At 42.1% G+C, this 17878-nt stretch overlaps 1 protein-coding gene across 1 annotated transcript; it reads right to left on the bottom strand.

Moving 5' to 3' along the window:
* Nucleotides 1-1771: 1771 nt before the first annotated feature.
* DLL4 (delta like canonical Notch ligand 4) lies at nucleotides 1772-17519 on the bottom strand. Its single transcript, XM_038407541.2, has 11 exons — nucleotides 16475-17519; nucleotides 16093-16356; nucleotides 15439-15496; nucleotides 14145-14414; nucleotides 12630-12690; nucleotides 12417-12547; nucleotides 10756-10925; nucleotides 7616-7835; nucleotides 6305-7013; nucleotides 5383-5491; nucleotides 1772-3504 (listed from the first exon to the last, which is right to left on the bottom strand). Exons 1-11 carry the CDS (start codon nucleotides 16526-16528, stop codon nucleotides 3499-3501), a joined length of 2052 nt encoding a protein of 683 aa, XP_038263469.1. The 5' UTR covers nucleotides 16529-17519; the 3' UTR covers nucleotides 1772-3498.
* Nucleotides 17520-17878: the final 359 nt, after the last annotated feature.

A 17878-nucleotide genomic window follows, 5' to 3' on the forward strand; every position in this document is an offset into this window, starting at 1 on the left:
AACATGTATATACAATTTTCCTTGTGATCTGATGCATGTCTTTTTTCATCTCTCCTATGTAGGTACACACAAAAGCATGTGCTGTGCCTACTTTACCACTTGCAGATACATAATCTGTTCCATGGGTTTTAATGGATTCAGCTCCCTCCAGTCTACAGACTGTTTCCTGTTTCATTTTGAGCAGGCAAAACTAGGTCTTGTTTGTCTTTGCATTGCTGCTTGCCTAGTGCTGTAGGAAGAGCTCTCTGGCTATTTTCCTGTTTGATTTTGTGTGTGTTTTGTTTTAAACAGGACAGAGTGTATATGTAATCCGTGTGTTCAATTAAGAGAGGCATCTGTTGGGTTTATTTCACATTGCCAATGAAGGGCTGCAAGCCGAGAGCATCTGCTCAGTTTTTTGTCAATGTCTTGTTTTTCATAATTTGCTCTACAAGGTGAATATTTGTTTGGGGATAGGAGAGAGCTTTTTATTTCTGTTTTCCATCTTGAATGTTTTTAAGTGGTAGCCAAGGAAATTGATTAAAAGCTACTTTTTCTAAGCAAAGAACTGAAGAGCAGTTCAATCAAACTGCTCAATAATAGCATTGCTATACATTAAGGGTCTTTCTGTATTTGTTTTAGCAAGCGTTACTTGCAGTGGTTTAATAATGGTAAAAATTCTGTGATACTATGTGTTGTAGTTTAAAAACATACATATATTTTAAACAGTCATTTGGAATAAAATTTAACATGCTTTTTGGCACTTATAACTGAGGAACAATTTTTTCCTGTCCTTGCTGTTACAATTTTTGTTTATGCACCCAGTACAGATGCACTACTGCCAAACTTATATGCTACAGTAAGAGATTGTTGCCTGCATGTAAATTTTATATAATGTATGTTCAAAGACCTCTAATCATGTCAGCATTATCTTACAGGAGTTCACTCCACTGCTTGCTGAAGCTTCCTCTGAGAGGGCCTTGGAGTATTAGGATACCTTAAGAGGATAGCAATGCTTTTGGAGCAGAAGGATCTGGGAAGTATACCACATGGAAGCAGAGGCCCCCAATAGAGGTTGCAGGAGATGTTTGATGTTGTTGGGAGAAGGGGGCATGAAAACTCTGCAGGGGAGGGACAAACCTACTCCCAATTGAACTAGCAGGATTAAATTCTTCACGTCCAAACTTGTGGATGCTATGCAAGAATAAACTGCAGAGGACAAGATTTGGTTTTTACTCAAGGAGTTTTTGAAAGAAATGTGAGATTGATCTATCCTCATTAATTCTTACCCCATAAATGCAGATCTTACCAAGGAATTAATTTTGCCACTTTATAAGCACATAAAATCTGTAAGAAGTTTGTATGGGGATGTAAACGCTTAGAGTAAATGCACAATAGCAACTTTTCTGTCAGTTCAGTTCCATACTATAGTACAACCTCTCTGATGTCAGTTAATAGTCCAAATGGGATAATAGCAAGTCTGCGTAAGATGTAAATTTGGGGCGGATGTGGAGAGCTGACAGTCAAACTTGCTTCTGGGACAAGGAGTTACCCTGTATATCATAGGATCACGAAACCTGAGTGGTAAAAAGACAAACCACATACACTTCATAGTAGCAGGAAGGTATTTTCATTGTTTGAAAAAAAAAATAAAATTCAAACTTTATCACATTAAAAACATTACATGAGAAGTAATAAACATATTTACATTTCTGGTTTGATTATAAATATACATTATATACAAAATAATGTTATAAAACGTAGAAAGTTCAGTGCTTCTGATTTTTTTAAATTACTGAAATACTAGACTTCAAAATAAACTACAAACAGACAAACTAAAATCCATATTATTGATTTCTGAAGGTCATCTTCAAAATGATCTCTGTGGTCAGAGCAGAAGGTCAGTAGTGGACATTAGGACAGGACCTTGCCAGCACAGTTCAAGGCAGCAGTCCAATACTAAGATTTACAAGGTCAGGAACAATAGTAGATAGCATAGTCCCAGGTTGCCTTGTATGAGATCTTGTTTCCTCATTCCGCCCCACCTCACAGTTTTCTCATCACTACAGTATGTCACAGCACTTTCCACTTGGCTGTCAAATATTATTGCTGTATATATATATATGAGTCTATGTGCACTAAACCTACCAATTCAGAACTGCACTTCTGCATTCAAGGAGTAGCTTCCCCATTTCCCTGTTGCTGTGAGTGGGAGTGAAACAAAGAGGACCAGCTTAGAGCCTTCAAATTCTATTATGAGTCTGTCCTTAAAGAGGGCCTCAGACGCTGCTTCTCTGTTGGGTATATAGAACAGGGGTGAAAGGACTGTGTGTGTAGGGAGAGAAGGGGTGGTTTCTACAACAGGGAAGTAAAGGATAGGGATATAAACCCCTCCCCGCTCCTTTGAAAAGTAACAGCTAGGACTTTGAGACTATTTGCAGTTGAAAGTGGCACCTGATTCAGAATCAAAACACAAAATCCCAAGTCCTTGCAAAAAAAAAAAAAAAAGTTGTCAGAAGAAAAAAATTCACTTCTATTCACAATCATTGGTAGTGCAAAGGGCATGAAAAGAGCTGAGACAGCTCAGCATGTGTAGGGTCCAGTAGCTGATTGAGTTGAAACACATTTGTAAGGCTTTCAGTTAGGGCTGGTATTATGTCTCTCCGCATACCAATGGGAAAGAGGCAATATTCATTCATTACACCAACTCCTTCTCAGCAGTTTAAAGTTGAAGAGTCCTCTATCATTTCAGAGATGGAGCTGTGTCCCAAATTACTGCTCAAGTCCAAAGTTCTCCAAAGCAACACCAAGTGAGAGAAACATAAATTCAGTATCCCCCTTTCCCATACCCGTTAAATTGCCTGAAATAAATGCAGCTAGAGACAAGAAGATGTAAATAAATGAGCAGCAGGAAGTGCCAACCACCCCTGCCCAATACTGGTCAGGTACTGCAAAAGAAAGCAGTCAAGTCTCTGTTTGGGCTCCCTAGATTTGACATGCTTTAGGCACTTTTAAACCTAAGAAAAAAATTGATCTTATTTATTCTGTATCCAATATCTGTATAGCAATGTATCTTTTTCTTCATGCGTGTTTTCCACGGCAACATCTGCACATATAAAAGTGATAGTCAAGTGCCTTCTGCTCCAACTGGAATCTCTCAGAGTTAGAGTTTGGAAAGCCACAGGTCTGTCCATGAGGAACTGGCCTCAATATTTAGAAAGCTAGTCAAAATAACATTTTTCATTCTTCTCTCCTCTGCCCCCTCCCTCTTCTATAGCCAATTAAATTCCTTGTATCAAATGTGAAACAAGGACACTAAAAACCAAAAAGGTGTATTGCATCTTTCGGTAAATTCACAGTCTGTCCAGTTCACCCAGTTCCATCCTCCTCCTGAGAGCAGCAAGTTGCATATAATTAAAAAAAAAGTTCAATCCAGTTCTGAATTGTAAACAATGCAACAGAAATGTCCGTCTCCTGGCATCACCAAATCTGAGGTGCATACAAACTGACCCTTCAGTCTTATACCTGTCAGGAAATAAAATAATTTTAAAAAGGATTGAGAAGAAGGCACCATGTGTAGAATATTGTAGATTTAAAATAAAACAAGCAAATCAATAAACCAAGTACATCCAAATCAAACTAATTTAAGCCAGAGGTTTCTGCATCTTAATAATCAGTACCCAGGGGGTGAGGCTGTCCCGCAGGTCAGAGAATCACTAGCTAGCAGCTCTGCCCTATTTCAAGTAGCCTCACTTTCTACAGGTGAATTATCTAGTTTGAATGCAAGATAATTTAGGTCAAAATTTTCAAATCCAGGTGCCTAAAGTCAGGATTCCAAACCCAAATTTGTCCGACTTTTGAAAGTGCTAAGAATCATCAAGCACACCCTTGAAAACCAGACCACTTTTATTTAAATGCCAAATACAGATTTAAGAGCTTAACTTTAGGCAGCCAGGTTTGAAAACATTAGGGGAGATTTTCAAAGGCACATATAGCAAGTAGGGCCTAATTCCCACTGATTGTTAGTAGGAATTAGGCACTGAACTGCCATATGTCCCTTTGAAAATTCCTTCCATTAGCCATAAGCTTTCTATTTTATCTGATTTATTTGCATTCCCACTATTTTTCAGCTTGCCTTTCAAGTAGGAATGTTAGAGGAGCTAGAATTCTGTTGTACTGAGTGTTAATGCCACAGCAGATTTCTCCTCCTCTGGGCCCTCAAACTACAGTACTAAACCCGGCACATAGGCAGAAAAGTAGAAATAGAGCAAACTCAGTTCAAGGTATTTCTTCAGATAAGAAAGCCACCAGTTGGCATTAAATTGCCTTTAACTTCTCATTGGGCCTTTTTCCAAATGTTGTTAGTTCCTCAATAAATATTCAGTTCCTTAACAGCTTTTGTTTAAATTCTCAACACTACCCCATGCTGAACTCTTCCTCTAAAGATCCGTTTCTATATTGTTCCCTGGCCTCTCAGATAACACATCAAAATCTACACAAGTAATGGGATCCTGTGTGGCAAGGGATTTAAGTGCCCTTCCCTGACTTGTCTGCACTGGCACGCAAAACCAGCACTACTGTGATTAATGCAGTAGCATCAATTTAGCAGGTCTTGTGAAGATGCAATAAGTTGATGGCTGTACTCCCCTCCTCAAGCGGTGGAAGTAAGTAAAGTCGATGGGAGAGTGTCTTCCTGTTGACACAGTGCCGTGTAGACAGTGCATTAGGTTGATGTAAGCTACGTCGCTCAGGGGGGTGCTTTTTCCACACCCGAGTGACATGACTTATATTGACTTAAGCGGTACTGTAGACCAGGCCTCACAGTACTCTTCCTGGTGCTTATTCAGCTATTTTGCATCTATTGACCAAACTCCATGACTATATTTGTGTTCCCATAGAACAGATACCACCCATGGATTATTCTTGTGTCCTCTTGCTGTTGGAGGGACTCTCCTAGCTTTATATCTATGTCCTAGGATTTATCACTTTCATTTTGTGGACCATGTATATAAGAAAATCTTATTTACCACTGCCCCACTACCTCCACTCATTAAACTTTTATGATCTGATTTTCAGTAGTGCTGGACACCCTCAGCTCCAATTGACTTCACTTCTGAGCTCAGCACCTCTGAAAGAAATAAGTTAGGCGTCTACCTCCCATATCTCCCCTCTGGATTTTCTGTTTGTTCTGGTGCTCCTGTGGGCCACCAGAAAGAGTTCCATGTACCACTGATGGACCACCAATCATAGCCTTTGATCATAGTATAGATGAAAAACAGAGGGTGTTTGAAATCCCTGGAATACAACTGCCACCCTCTCAGACTTCAGTTCTGAAGGATGACTTGCCCTGTCGCTCTGAATCAGTGACTGCCTAGACAGGATCTTAGGGAACTTTGCACTTACCTCTGTGGCTATGACGCACTCGTTCCGCTCCTCTGTTATCACAAAGACAGACTGGTACATAGAATCTCTCGGAGAGCATATTGCTGATATTCTACATTCTGGCTTTTCACTAAGGGAGACACAGAGACAAAGTAAAAATCTAAGGACTCTGAAGATAATAAAATCCCTTATAAAAGTCTTCTAGAAATATCCATAGGAGAAATAGGAAAGTAGAGGATAAATGGGAAGGGCAAGATGGGTAAAAAGATGAGGTAATACCCTGAATCAAGTGTTCTCTACAGTGAGTAGGAGGTTACAATTGAAAAGACAATTCAGTACTGTCCTGCTACACTTCCACCGTGCCCTAATAATTTACTACTCAGCTCCATCTCCTGTCCCTTTTCATTTCCTGCAATGTCAGCATTACAATGCAGCATTTAAATCACATGTGAAATCACAAGTGAGAGATTTGCACATATATCAAAAGACTGAACCAATGGAAACCCATCTTTTTTTCCCTTTAGCTAGAATACTGCTATTCTTATTCCAACCTCCCCACTCCCACAAAACAGGATGTTCTTGGGAGAGTTGGCCTAATCTTTGCTTTATTAAGATGAATTAATATAATATATTATATTTATATATTTTTAATCTCAATATAGATCTGTTCTTATCTTCTCACCATTTAGTTGGGAAGGAAAGAAACTACTTATTTTCACGAGTGGACTGACTGCAATCCATTCCATTACCCATGCTGGCCACATCCCGGGCAGAAACAGTTTAATCGACAGGCATAGTTAAAGATTCCCATGTACAGTGAAACCCATGCTCCAATCTATTTTTTCCCCCCACTTCTGCTCCCTGAATGAAAAAAACTGCCTTTTCTCTCATGCACCTTGGACAGATGCAGCTTAACAACAGCCAGGGAAAACTACCCTCTTACCTGTATAATCGGAGGGGAGGCTTCTCTCCTAAACACTTTTCACTTTTATAATATTTATCTTCCTGTGTCCCTCTGCTGGTCAGATCCTTTACCAGGTTATAGTCCAGTATATGGTTCTTAGGTTTGTAGTTTGATTTTTCCAGCCCACAGTCCACCTCTAAGTCTTTATTTTTATTAGTGTTTTTGAGCTGGGAAGCTGGAATAAGGTTGTCCTTCTGGAAATCAGACAGATTGTTCATTGTCTCCAAGTCCTGCTCTGGGTGCCTCCGCATCTGTCTGATAACCATAGCTATCATGCAGAATAATACAAGCAAAGCCACCAGTCCCACACCCATGGATATAGCTATCCAGGGAACCGGTTTAGGAGGATATGGAACGGGCACTGTATAAACTGGGAACTCACAACGGCTGCCCATGAAGCCATAAGGACAGTTGCAAAGAAAGTTAGCATTATAAAGTCCACCGTAGCACGTGGCCCCATTCTGGCATGGCCCAGAGGCACATTCATCTCTGGTTTTAATGTCACAGTTCCTACCAGTGTAGCCCGGCAAGCAGGTGCAGGTATAGTCATTGATCAGGTCATGACATGAGCCCCCATTGGAACATGGATTCCTGGCACACTCATTGATGTTTATCTCACACTTCTGACCAGAGAAGCCAGTGCGGCAGCGACACACACGGAGTTGACCCAAATCAAAGCAATGACCACCTGGAAAAAAAATACAATAAAAAGTTTAGTCAGCAATGGACTTAATCCTGAACACTAAGTCACTTCCTCTGTAAGCAATTCATATTACTGCAACAGGTGGGAAAGAGTTTTACATAAAACACAACATGCATTTTTTTTTAAAGCTCTACAAGGTGCCTAATCAAGCTACTGTGATTTATAGTCATGTCCCTTTAATATAACGTATGCAATGTTGTTGTAGCCACATTGGTCCCAGGATAATAGAGAGAAAAGGTGGGTGACTAAATCTCTCTCACCAAAAGAAGTTAGTCCAATACAAGATATTACCTCACTCACCTTGTCCCTTTAATATATAGGTAGTTTAATTTAGTCTGCATACTTCTCCCCTTTCCTCCTTCCCTTGATAAATCTCCTGCAATATCTAATGCACTGGTAATTTACGTACAACATAACAATGTCAGTTCCTTCTGAGAGGCCAGGGTAGGAAGTGAATATATAATGGAAAGGGTAGACTGATAGCACAGAGGAAGGATTAGAGATCAAATTAAAAGATTTCCATCGCTTTAGCACTGAAAGTGTGAAGGATCCAAAGACAGACAGGATCTCCTGATGGGAAGACTTACCATTTGCACAAGGGTTGCTTGTGCATTTGTCCACTTTCTTTTCACAGTTAGATCCTGTAAAGCCGAGAGGGCAACGGCAAGTATAGCTGGCCCCTTGGTCCTTTTCCAAGCATGTGCCACCATTAAAACAAGGTGAGTCAACACAAGTCAAAGCACTGTGCTCACAGTGAGCACCATAGTATCCAGGAGGGCATAGGCAATGGTAACCATTCTCCATATCCTGCAAAATTAAAAATTTAACATTGGACTTTTGCTATTTGACTCTATTCAAAGGCAGTTACTCTCACATATCCTCTGTTGATCAACAGCAAACTTTCTTCCATCCCTCCTCTTCTACCTGATGGGAATGTATTGTTCTCTGCAGCCAGTGAAGCATTTTATAGGAAAAAAATGCAGATAGGACTCAGAGGGATTAAGTCACTAGACAACAGGGTGGAATTGATTTAAATCAATTTGATTTAAATCACTAATCAGGAAGGCTTGATTTAAATCGTGGATTTCTACATAAAAGTGCATTGTTGTTGGTTGTTATAACCTTAATACATATTCTTTACAACTCGGAGATAGATGTAGATTTCATTTTTAGAAGGTACACACTATACATTTTTAAAGTGATTTATTTTGAAAACTTTTTAGTTTAGTTTTACAGCTATATCAGAAAATGAACGATTGTTTGGTTATTTTATTTACCAAAAGGTAATTGAAGCAGATATTTATGAAGTCTTTGGGAGGTAAACTATCTCCAATTCAACAGGTTAATCCTTAATATTTGGAGGATTTTCTTGCCATGTTGTATTAGGAGGAGAACATCACCAGACATTTAAATTGTTTTATTTAACTAAACAACGTTATGTATTCTGGATTTTTTCTTCAACAGCAAACATATAATATTTTAACAAAACAAACATATGAATTTTTGAATTTAGTTAAACATTCAAGTTTTTTTAAAATCAGGTTTGTTTTTGTTAAAAAATTTTTTTAACTAAAATAGTTAAATGAAATATATATATATATTTTTAAATAGATTAAATCTACTATGTCAGCCAGGTCAACATGATAAACTTAAAATACTGGCTTCTGCAGCTAACTCAGTCATCTTCACCTTCATTTTCCTATTTGTTCATAATCTGGAAAAGAAAAAACAAGCTTTCCTGCTTTTTCAGGTCCCAGACGATTTCTCAATTTGGAATGAATTAGTTCAAAGGAAGAAAATATTCTTTCTACACTGGCAGAAGAAGCTACTGCTGTTAAAAGTGAGATCATCACTTCAACAGTCTCTGAATCCAAGTGCTTAAGTGACTTCCACCACTTCACTGGTGTGACTTTCTTTAAATCATCATCAAACATATATTTCTTGAATGGTTCTTATTCCCAAACTGGGTCTCTTTTATGGCCTGCTGCCATTATAGGTTTTCCCTTCTAGTGAGAAAATAGTATGGTAGAACTCAAATCAATGAGGGCTACACTCAGACTTCAAGATTTATGGAATATGCTGCTCAGACAGTTTTGCTTTTGTATCTACTGCTTGTCCCTCCCTTCTCACATTTATCTCCAGACTTCTTTTTGTCCAGATCTATTCTGCCCCCAACAATCTTCTATTCATTGAACTTTCTGAAACTTTGCACTTTTAGAGAGAGGTAAGGGATTGACTCGGTGTACACAAATTTGCAAAGGGACAATAGGGTTGAGGTCTGTTATTTCTCACCTCTATATATATTTATTTAAAAACATTTTTGCTGTTAACAAGCTATGTTATCTCTGGAGACACAAATCCACAGATTGAGAACTGCAAAACTAAGCATCTCTGATGGTATCTTCTAGACTGAGCACTAAGTCCAAGTGGGTGGGTAGACAGATTAACCTAAATAATCTATACAGAAGCCCCTGGAACCCCATAAGATTGGGTCCCTAATCCATGAACTATTGGGACTAATTTACAATACTTTTCTTAAACATTACATGAACATATTGTCTCATACTATAGAATTAATAATCCCTATTCCATGATGAGACATCTTTGAACTATAATGTATCTTAATTAAAATAATCCTTAGATAGGTTTTTTCCCCAAAAAGCATTTATATAAACACAACATGCATTTTTATAAACATGCAGTTATACAAAAGATTTTTTTTTTTAAATAATTTATTTTTATCCACAGCCACGTTCAGAGTAGGGGTAGTCACTGAATTAGTCAAGCAGAACAGGTGCAACTGCAGGGATCCAAATGGCCAGCTAAACAAAGACACTTATAACTTTACCACTGTTTATTTAATCGGATCCCCTAGGCCCTCTTAGGCCTGCACTGTGTGAACTTCATAACACAGTTGCAAGCTGCCCATTCATCTTCTGCATGGCAGCTCATTTCTGGTGAGGACTGATTTTGCTACTCTGTGAAGAAACCCACCTGTAAACCAAAATGAAACCCTCTGCTATTTCTGAGTGTGATCCTTGTGAGCCTTTGGGGGTGAACAGAGGGGCTTAATGCACTGGCTTCAGGCAGAATATACAGAGCACATTTGATATCTATGATCTATTGTTCTTTCTCAAATTAACGAGTGAATGGTTCTGCAAATATATTTAAACACTAGACAGCAGAACACTCCAAAATGCATAAGCTTGTTGTACAGAAGTTTTAATAAATCAGCTTCATATTGTATGATATTGTACTCCTCTAGTGTAATGCAGGTTTACTCCTTTATTGATGGCTAGAAAGGTTTTAGTGCATTTCTGTGTGCATTTTGGTTTGAGGAAGTTTATTTTTGATATCTATTCTCTTATTGGGCCAGCATCTTGCATGGATTTCATAATGGCCTCCCCAGCAACCTAAGGCTCAGTTGACAAGTTTTAATCTAAGAAATACATCTCTTCCTTGCATCCTATGAAGTGAGCTGTAGCTCACGAAAGCTTATGCTCAAATAAATTTGTTAGTCTCTAAGGTGCCACTAGTATTCCATCTCTTCCTATAGTAAACTTCCTCCCCTGACACTTCCAGGAAAGGGTTCAGTATGATATCTGAGAGTTTTAGTAATGGACCTGTCAACTATCAGATTCCCATTGTGTTGTTACCAAGCCATTTTTTAAAAGGTATACTTGTGCTTGTTTCACAGACTGACTTCCCATTTAAAATTAGCTCTTACCGTGCAACTACCACCATTCCTACAGGGGTTGCTGTCACACTCACTGATTTCATGTTCACAGTCAACACCAGTGAAACCAGGTTTGCATGAACATGTGTAACTGCCTTGGCCAGTGTTCAGACAAGTGGCTCCATTTTTGCATGGTTTGTGGTGGGTGCAGTAGTTGAGATCTGCAAAGACAAATGTTAGAGATTTTGACAACCTAATAGAACCCACTCATTTGTCAAAATAGGACAGCACAAAAAGTGAAAACAGACGTTTTAGACAGCAAAAAAATAGTTGCAGCTAAGAGGTCTATCATTTTGTTGTCAGCAGAATGAATGCAGATTACTTAACTCTCCAAATCACCAATAATTCTGTTATTTCTCCCATCACAGTATATCTAAGCTCTGAAATGTGGAAGACCTGAAAAATTTAACTGTATAAGTGCCTTAGTATACTCTTCCCCGCTGTGTGTATAAACCGATTTAGATGTGCACTTTTCAAGTTGAAAAGTATACATCCTGTGAAAGACAACACATGCCTTGACAAACTTAACAATAAGCCTTGCCTTAAATAGGTATGCTCTTTGGCATATTGCAGAAGGGCCTAAAAAGGGCCTTAAGCTCAGAGACTTAAAACTACCTAAGAGAGTTTATTTATTTACCATATGTATGTTGTTGAGAGTGACACTGGTATAAATTGCCTAAATGTACACCATGTTTGGGTTTTTTTTAATTGAGAGATGGGGTTAAAAACACAAGTAGGAAATTTTTGTAAGTGGTATAAATATAATGAAGTAATTAGGATGCAGGTGGCTAATAGATAAGTGTACAAAAATTCTGCTTTTCCTACTTAATCACACTTAAGAAACCTAACTGTATCACAACCATCTCTGCAGCTATTTGCATTGTTTCACGACTGCAGTTTATGATCTCACTTTCAACAAAACAACTATGGCCTTGAGGACACACTCTCTTGGCTAAAGTTCAGAGATTCAATGGGTGAGCAAGTAAAATGGTGTGGTATCCCTTAAAACAGAACCTCTGCTTTTCAGTCTTGCTCTATGATTTTTCTCATACACCTCAAACTCATCACGAGTTTATTTCCTCATGTGTAGAAATAAGGAAGCCAACCAACAAATGGTGTTGTTTACTTCTGTTGGAGTTAGTAAACTGCTTTATTTCTACTAATAAATAGCTGAACTTACAGTTCTTGTTTGAACAAGCAAAAAGACTGCATATTCAGCATTTCAACCAGTTTTTAAAGAAAAAGGCCACACTAACCAAAAAAAAGTTCATTTATGTTTTCATGTATACTGTTAATAAAGTACGAGAGAGACGTTCAACCAATTGTTGCCTATTGACATTTCACTGGAAGCGATTTACTCCAGATGCTCTGGATTAAGGCTCAAATACAAGAACAATTAGTTCAAGGCTAGGTAGGGTGTGAATCTGTCCTGCACTTGCTAACCTGCTGTGGAGTAACTGTCCATATGCACCCTGCTGCAGCACATTAACAGTTGGTTAGGGCACTCTGCTCTAATCCTTTGAAAAAGTTAGTCTGCGAACCAGCCAGGGGGGCCAGGGAGGTAGATTCACTCCTTAGCTTGCCACGAATTAAATGTTTGTAGACAACCCTTTACACTTCTTAGCTCAGTACCATGAAATACACAAACTAACCTTGGTCACAGAAGAGGCCACCCCAGCCTTCGTCACATATACACTGCCACTGTGTTTTACAAGTCCCGTGGCGGCAGCCTATATGAGGAATGCACTCATCACAGTAACGGCCTTGCCAACCAGGGCGACAGCTAGAAAAAAAAATTAAAACGTTAATTACAATAAAAGGTTAAAGTTGCTGTCAAGTTCAGGTGGAGATCATCATCTACTCACATGCATTCTCCTGGCTTGTTGCAATATCCATTTTGCTCAGTACAGCCAGCCAGACAGATGGCTATAAAAAAAAAAAAAAAAACCAAAAAACCCCAAAGGTTTAAATACATCGGGCAGTATAGTTTACACTTTTTAAAAAAGTAAAACAATATCTTGAAACCCACAACACACTTTAAAACTTTTAAATTAAAAGCTTCCGATCACAGACATCTTTGGAGCAGGAAGAAGTGAATCAGGGAAACCCAGCATTTGCTATGAACAGAGGGGGTCCTTTAGTTTTTCTATTTACACAACAAACAGAGCCTCCTGCTTCTCTAAGCTTGGAAAAAAACAAGAGGGGGTGGCACTATTGCACGACCGCTGATGCCGCTCAGCTGGGGGTAGCAATAGCGAAAGAATGAGCATAGGCAAGCTGCCCTCATGTCAACTCAGCGTATAGACGAGGCAGGGCTTAAAACGCTGGTATCCTGTCAGTCATTGCTGCCACCGGTGGAATTGACCAGAAGTACCAAGAAGCTGAAAGCTTTGGGGGCGAGGAGGGAAGCCAACGTAGGCAAGGCCTCAGTGGGCACAATGCCTTTTTCTTTCCCGTGCTGGGAGCCTGGGGGTCAGTGGGAGGCCGGGCTCGGTGTAGCTCTACTATTTAACTGTGTCAAGGGGGTTGGGGACGGGACCTGCGAGGCCTTGGCTACAGCTAGGGGAAAAGGTTTGTTCTCGCCAGCTGCTCGCGCTCAGGCATGGCCGGGGCGGACGGGACGTCCTCGTGAAGGCAAGGCGGCGCAGCGAGAGAAACCCTCCTCTTTAGCTCCTAGCCCTGCTAGCACGTGTGCGAGCTACACTTGTCTTCACTAGGCTCTCCCTGGACTGGGGGGCTAGCGAGGATCACCCGGCTTCCCCAGTCAATACTCCCTATAGGGCCGAGAGCGGGGCGGGCTGGCCGCTGGAAAGAGGCGCCTGCGGACGCCCCGCGGGTTTCCCGGCTGTGCGGGGCCGGCGTTGGCAAAGCCGCTCAGCACGAGGGAGGGCGCGCCGACGGCCGCCCTGGGCGGTGAATCACCGGCCCCGGAGAGGAGGAGGCTGCAGGGGCGAGCCCAGGCTTCGGGGAAGGTGACACGGGCCGCGCACGCGCACGCGCACGCGCTCGCTCCCGCTCCCGCGTGGGCCGCCACGCCACAAGCCAGCGCCGCGGGCTCCGAGCTCGCCGGCCGTTGGCCTTCTGCTGCGCGCGGCACGCGCGCCCGCCCGCCTTTTACTCCCTGCAGCGCTCGCGGCTCGAGGACAGTGGCTAACCGCCTTCCCCGCCCCCAGGCGCTGGCACGCGCCGCTTTCAGCTTCACCACCGATGGGCAGCCTGGCAACGGGCGCTAGGCGGCAGCGGCTGCCCGCGCCCAGCCCCGCCCCGCCCCGCCCTTCAGGTGGGGGCGAGGGGGGGAGGGGCGTGTCGGGATCCCCCTGCCCCGAGCGGCAGGTGGCGGCGGCCGGGCCCGGGGGCTAGCGGCGGGCGGTGTCACTTACGCTCGGTGCAGTACTCGCCGGTCCAGCCCGGCAGGCAGGCCAGGCTGCCGTCCGGCTCGCACACGTAGTGCCCGAAGGGGTCGTCGCGGCGCTTGCAGAGGCGGGAGCAGCTGTCCCCGTAGTAGTGCTCGCTGCAGATCACCCGGTAGGAGAAGCGCAGCTGGGTCTGCGAGCTGCTCTGCACGTCCTGGGACCAGTTCTCGCCCACGGCCAGCGGCCGCTGGATCGCCACCTGACTGATCAGCCACTCCTCGGCCGGGGCGCGGGAGCCTGCGGCACACGCACAGCTCGGGCTCAGTGCTGCTGCCAGATTCAGCCCCCCGCACTGCATCCCACAACGCATCTCATTGCCATCCCAGTGATCTACCCTGACTCTGTGCTACATCCCACAGTGCCATCTGATCCCCAACCAGGGCCACCCACAAACTGCTCAACGCAACTAGCAAAATGTTAAAAGTTTCTAAAAACTAAACGATGCACGTTACTTTCCCGATGTAATGGCACCGATCCTGGTCCCAGTGATAGCATTACTATTTTCCCATTTAAATGAAATAAGGACCAGGGTCGGGCCCGGAAACAGTGCATTACTCATAGCAACAAATAAACATTACTTATTGTCTACGTCAGATAAAGGGATAATAACTGGAGGGACAATTTCAAAGAAGCACGGTGCATTCTGCTATTTGTTTGCATGCGATAGGGGAAAAAAGGCACAATGTGCTAATGCAAAGCACACCAGTGTGGAGTTCAGGAACAGCACTTCAGCTATTGTCTCCAGTATCAACGATTATTAACCATGAACCTAAGAGGCTTTGCAGAAAGCTTTTCAAAGTGAGAACAGTTGTGCTGTTGAAATATCCTTTTCCTTTATGTCAGAAAAACATCCCAAAGCCATTATTCCTTTTCCAAAGGGCGGAATTTGAAAAAGGTGTAAAATACAGGAAAAGGCAGTCATGACTTTTTGGCAGCCTTGTGGTTTTCTCACCAAAGAGCTCCTTTCTTTCCCACGCCAAAAATAAACTGGAGGAAACGCAATTGTGTTGGAGATTAGGTAGGGGACAAAATCAAAGCAAACCTGATGGATATCATTTAGGGAATAGCTCCCGATTGTAGGATAAAGCTAGCATCGAGATGATAGTATAAACATCGGAATTCAATAAGGTCAATTTAGTTTACTTTAAAACTTTTCTAGTGACGTTGGCAGGTTAACTATTTCGGATTAGTTTACAGACAAGCACCGAATTTTAGGAAACGGTCGCCCCCTCGTGATTGCTAAGTGCAGTGTCATATTCACCTTCTGGAAGGTAATTTGCAGGAGCATGCCAGGCTTCAATGATCAGAGAGAAAGTTCCCTGCGAATGAAAACAAAACATAAGTGAGTGGAAGATCCAGAATTCAAGACAAGCGAGATCTTGATTGATCTTAGATCGATCAGAAAAGGTTTTGGTCTGTCACAGAGTCTTCCTTGCAGCTGAAACAATTGGGTGAAACAAGGAAACCGTAGCTCTGCTAGGTCGGAGATATACATTTTAATTAATCTAATTGCAGATAGCATTACTTTGTCCGAGTCAATGAAACGGAGCTTCCTTAGCGCTGTTTTCATCTCTTGGGAAAACGTTTCTCTTGTCTTTCACTGACAAGGGCATTTTAGTTCTGTTTTGATGGTCAGAAGGGTACTCTCAACCCCTTCCCCGCCCCACTAGTTTTGTTGAATGCAAATTTTCCCAGCTTGCGAATATTTACATCTCTCTTCCTTTAAGTAATACTAACATCTAACTGCCTTATAGACTGGATGCATTATTCCATCTCTTTCTTCTTTAAAAGGAAGTTATGGAAATAAATCTAAGGACGAAAGTAGTTTGTGTTCACTATAGATTAACAGCGCACTCTGTTTAACCTTTTATCTCCCCTCCATACAATTGAAATCATGTTTAAGGTGGGATCTTACCGGCCAGGTGAAGTTAAAGGGTAACTTAATGGGGCTTCCAAATCTCTCCGTTTCTTTGACGCTGAAGGAGTTTACTCCCAGGACTGGAGTGACGATGCTGCCGAAAGTACAGGCACCCGGAGAGACCACGGCCTGAAAATGCTTCAGACAGACGCGAAAAAAGGTCCTACAGTGGGGCGAACAGGCTTTTCCGCTAGCCAGGGACCCCTGGCTATTCGCAAACTCGTGCAGCTCCAGTTGGAAGACGCCAGAGCCGGATACCCTCTGCACAAAGAGGAGAGATACAAAAGAGCCACATCAGCGCTTACCCCAGGTTTTGCCATACAACTGGCTTCCATCACCCAATTACATTTAGGACCCCTTTTTTTCAATGTGTGATTACCTGCTGCAAAATCATTAACAGAAACGTCAAGCCAAAGATGCGCAAAGCTGCCATCCTCCTGTTATTCAAGCCTTCACAGTGGGAATTGGGTTTAATTTTCCTCCGGTATTCCTCAATTGGACCAAGAAAATGCTTCTTCCTTGAGACAAAAAGTCGTCACAGCAATTCACCTAGAACACCCTGTCCTTCCAATTATTCCCCAAGCACCAGCAGAAAATGGAAGGTATAATCCAGGTGTTTAAACCATCCCCCTCTGGGAATTAATCCTGCAGCCAACGACCAAACTCTGATTGCTTTAGTCGCCTTTATAAACTCCAAAGCCGAGTGGATTTGGTGAGAGACACACAGGGGGAGTGTTTAGGGTTGAACCGCTCCTCCTTCACCGGAGCTAACAGCGCTCAGTAAATGGAAAACTTGCTTCCCTTCGAGCTCTTTTATATAGTTGCCTCTTGTCCTCGCAAGCTCATTATGTAAACTGTCAGTCAGACTCACGGGCGATCCCTCCCCCTTTTCCATCTTTCCTTTCTGGAAAAAGAACCAAATGTTGTGGCGAGCCCTCATATCCAGAATTAATTCCCTGCTGCCGCTGCTGTACTGACCACCAAGGAGTCGAGCTGATTATTAACAAGCCAAGCATCTGTTGAGATATTTACAGCACTCACACTGGGAGAGTTCCCTCGAAAATCAGACGCTTTTCCAAGGAGATAAGCTTTCAAAAGTAGCAGACGCTAAAGACTAAAATATGAAAAATGTGGTTTTTATTTTACGCTATCGCCATTCAGCTTCAAATTCCTTCCAGAGACAAGTGATCGCTAAAGACAAACATTGCGCAAAGTAGTACAGCCCTTTAGTGACGAAGTTACCTGCCTTGCCCTACTTGTGGTGATAGCTGGTAGAAAGTAAAAGTAAAATCGTGCTTATAAGAAATTGAAACACTGTAGAGTTTTGTCACCGCAATATACTCCTGCAATTTTGGCGTTCCCAGTCCTCCTGGATCACACATGTTAATCTTGAGGTACACGTGCTGAAGCTCTCTGGGCATCTGAATTCGCTCTCTTAGTTATTTTTAATCACAATTAAGGAAATTCACGAAAGACAATCAAGAGAGGGAGCAGAAAAAAACCACCACAAACCTCCACCCACATTCTCATTTGCTCTCTCAAGATCAATTTGGTTATGTCTTTAATTTCTGCCTAACCGTTTAAAGGAGGGTCCTGTAACAGGTCACAATGCTGGCAAATCGGTTACAAAACCAAGCAAGCCATTTTGCTTCAAAAGCCTGCAATCCGTTTGCCCACGGCCACATCCATGTTGACTAGATAAACTCAGGTGAGGGAGACCTTCAGGGAAAGTTAAATCAAGCTGGAACTGGGAAAACGTAAGATCGACTTGGATTATGTTGGG

Source organism: Dermochelys coriacea, chromosome 6 (assembly GCF_009764565.3).
Source record: "Dermochelys coriacea isolate rDerCor1 chromosome 6, rDerCor1.pri.v4, whole genome shotgun sequence".
Taxonomy (NCBI): Eukaryota; Metazoa; Chordata; order Testudines; family Dermochelyidae; genus Dermochelys; species Dermochelys coriacea.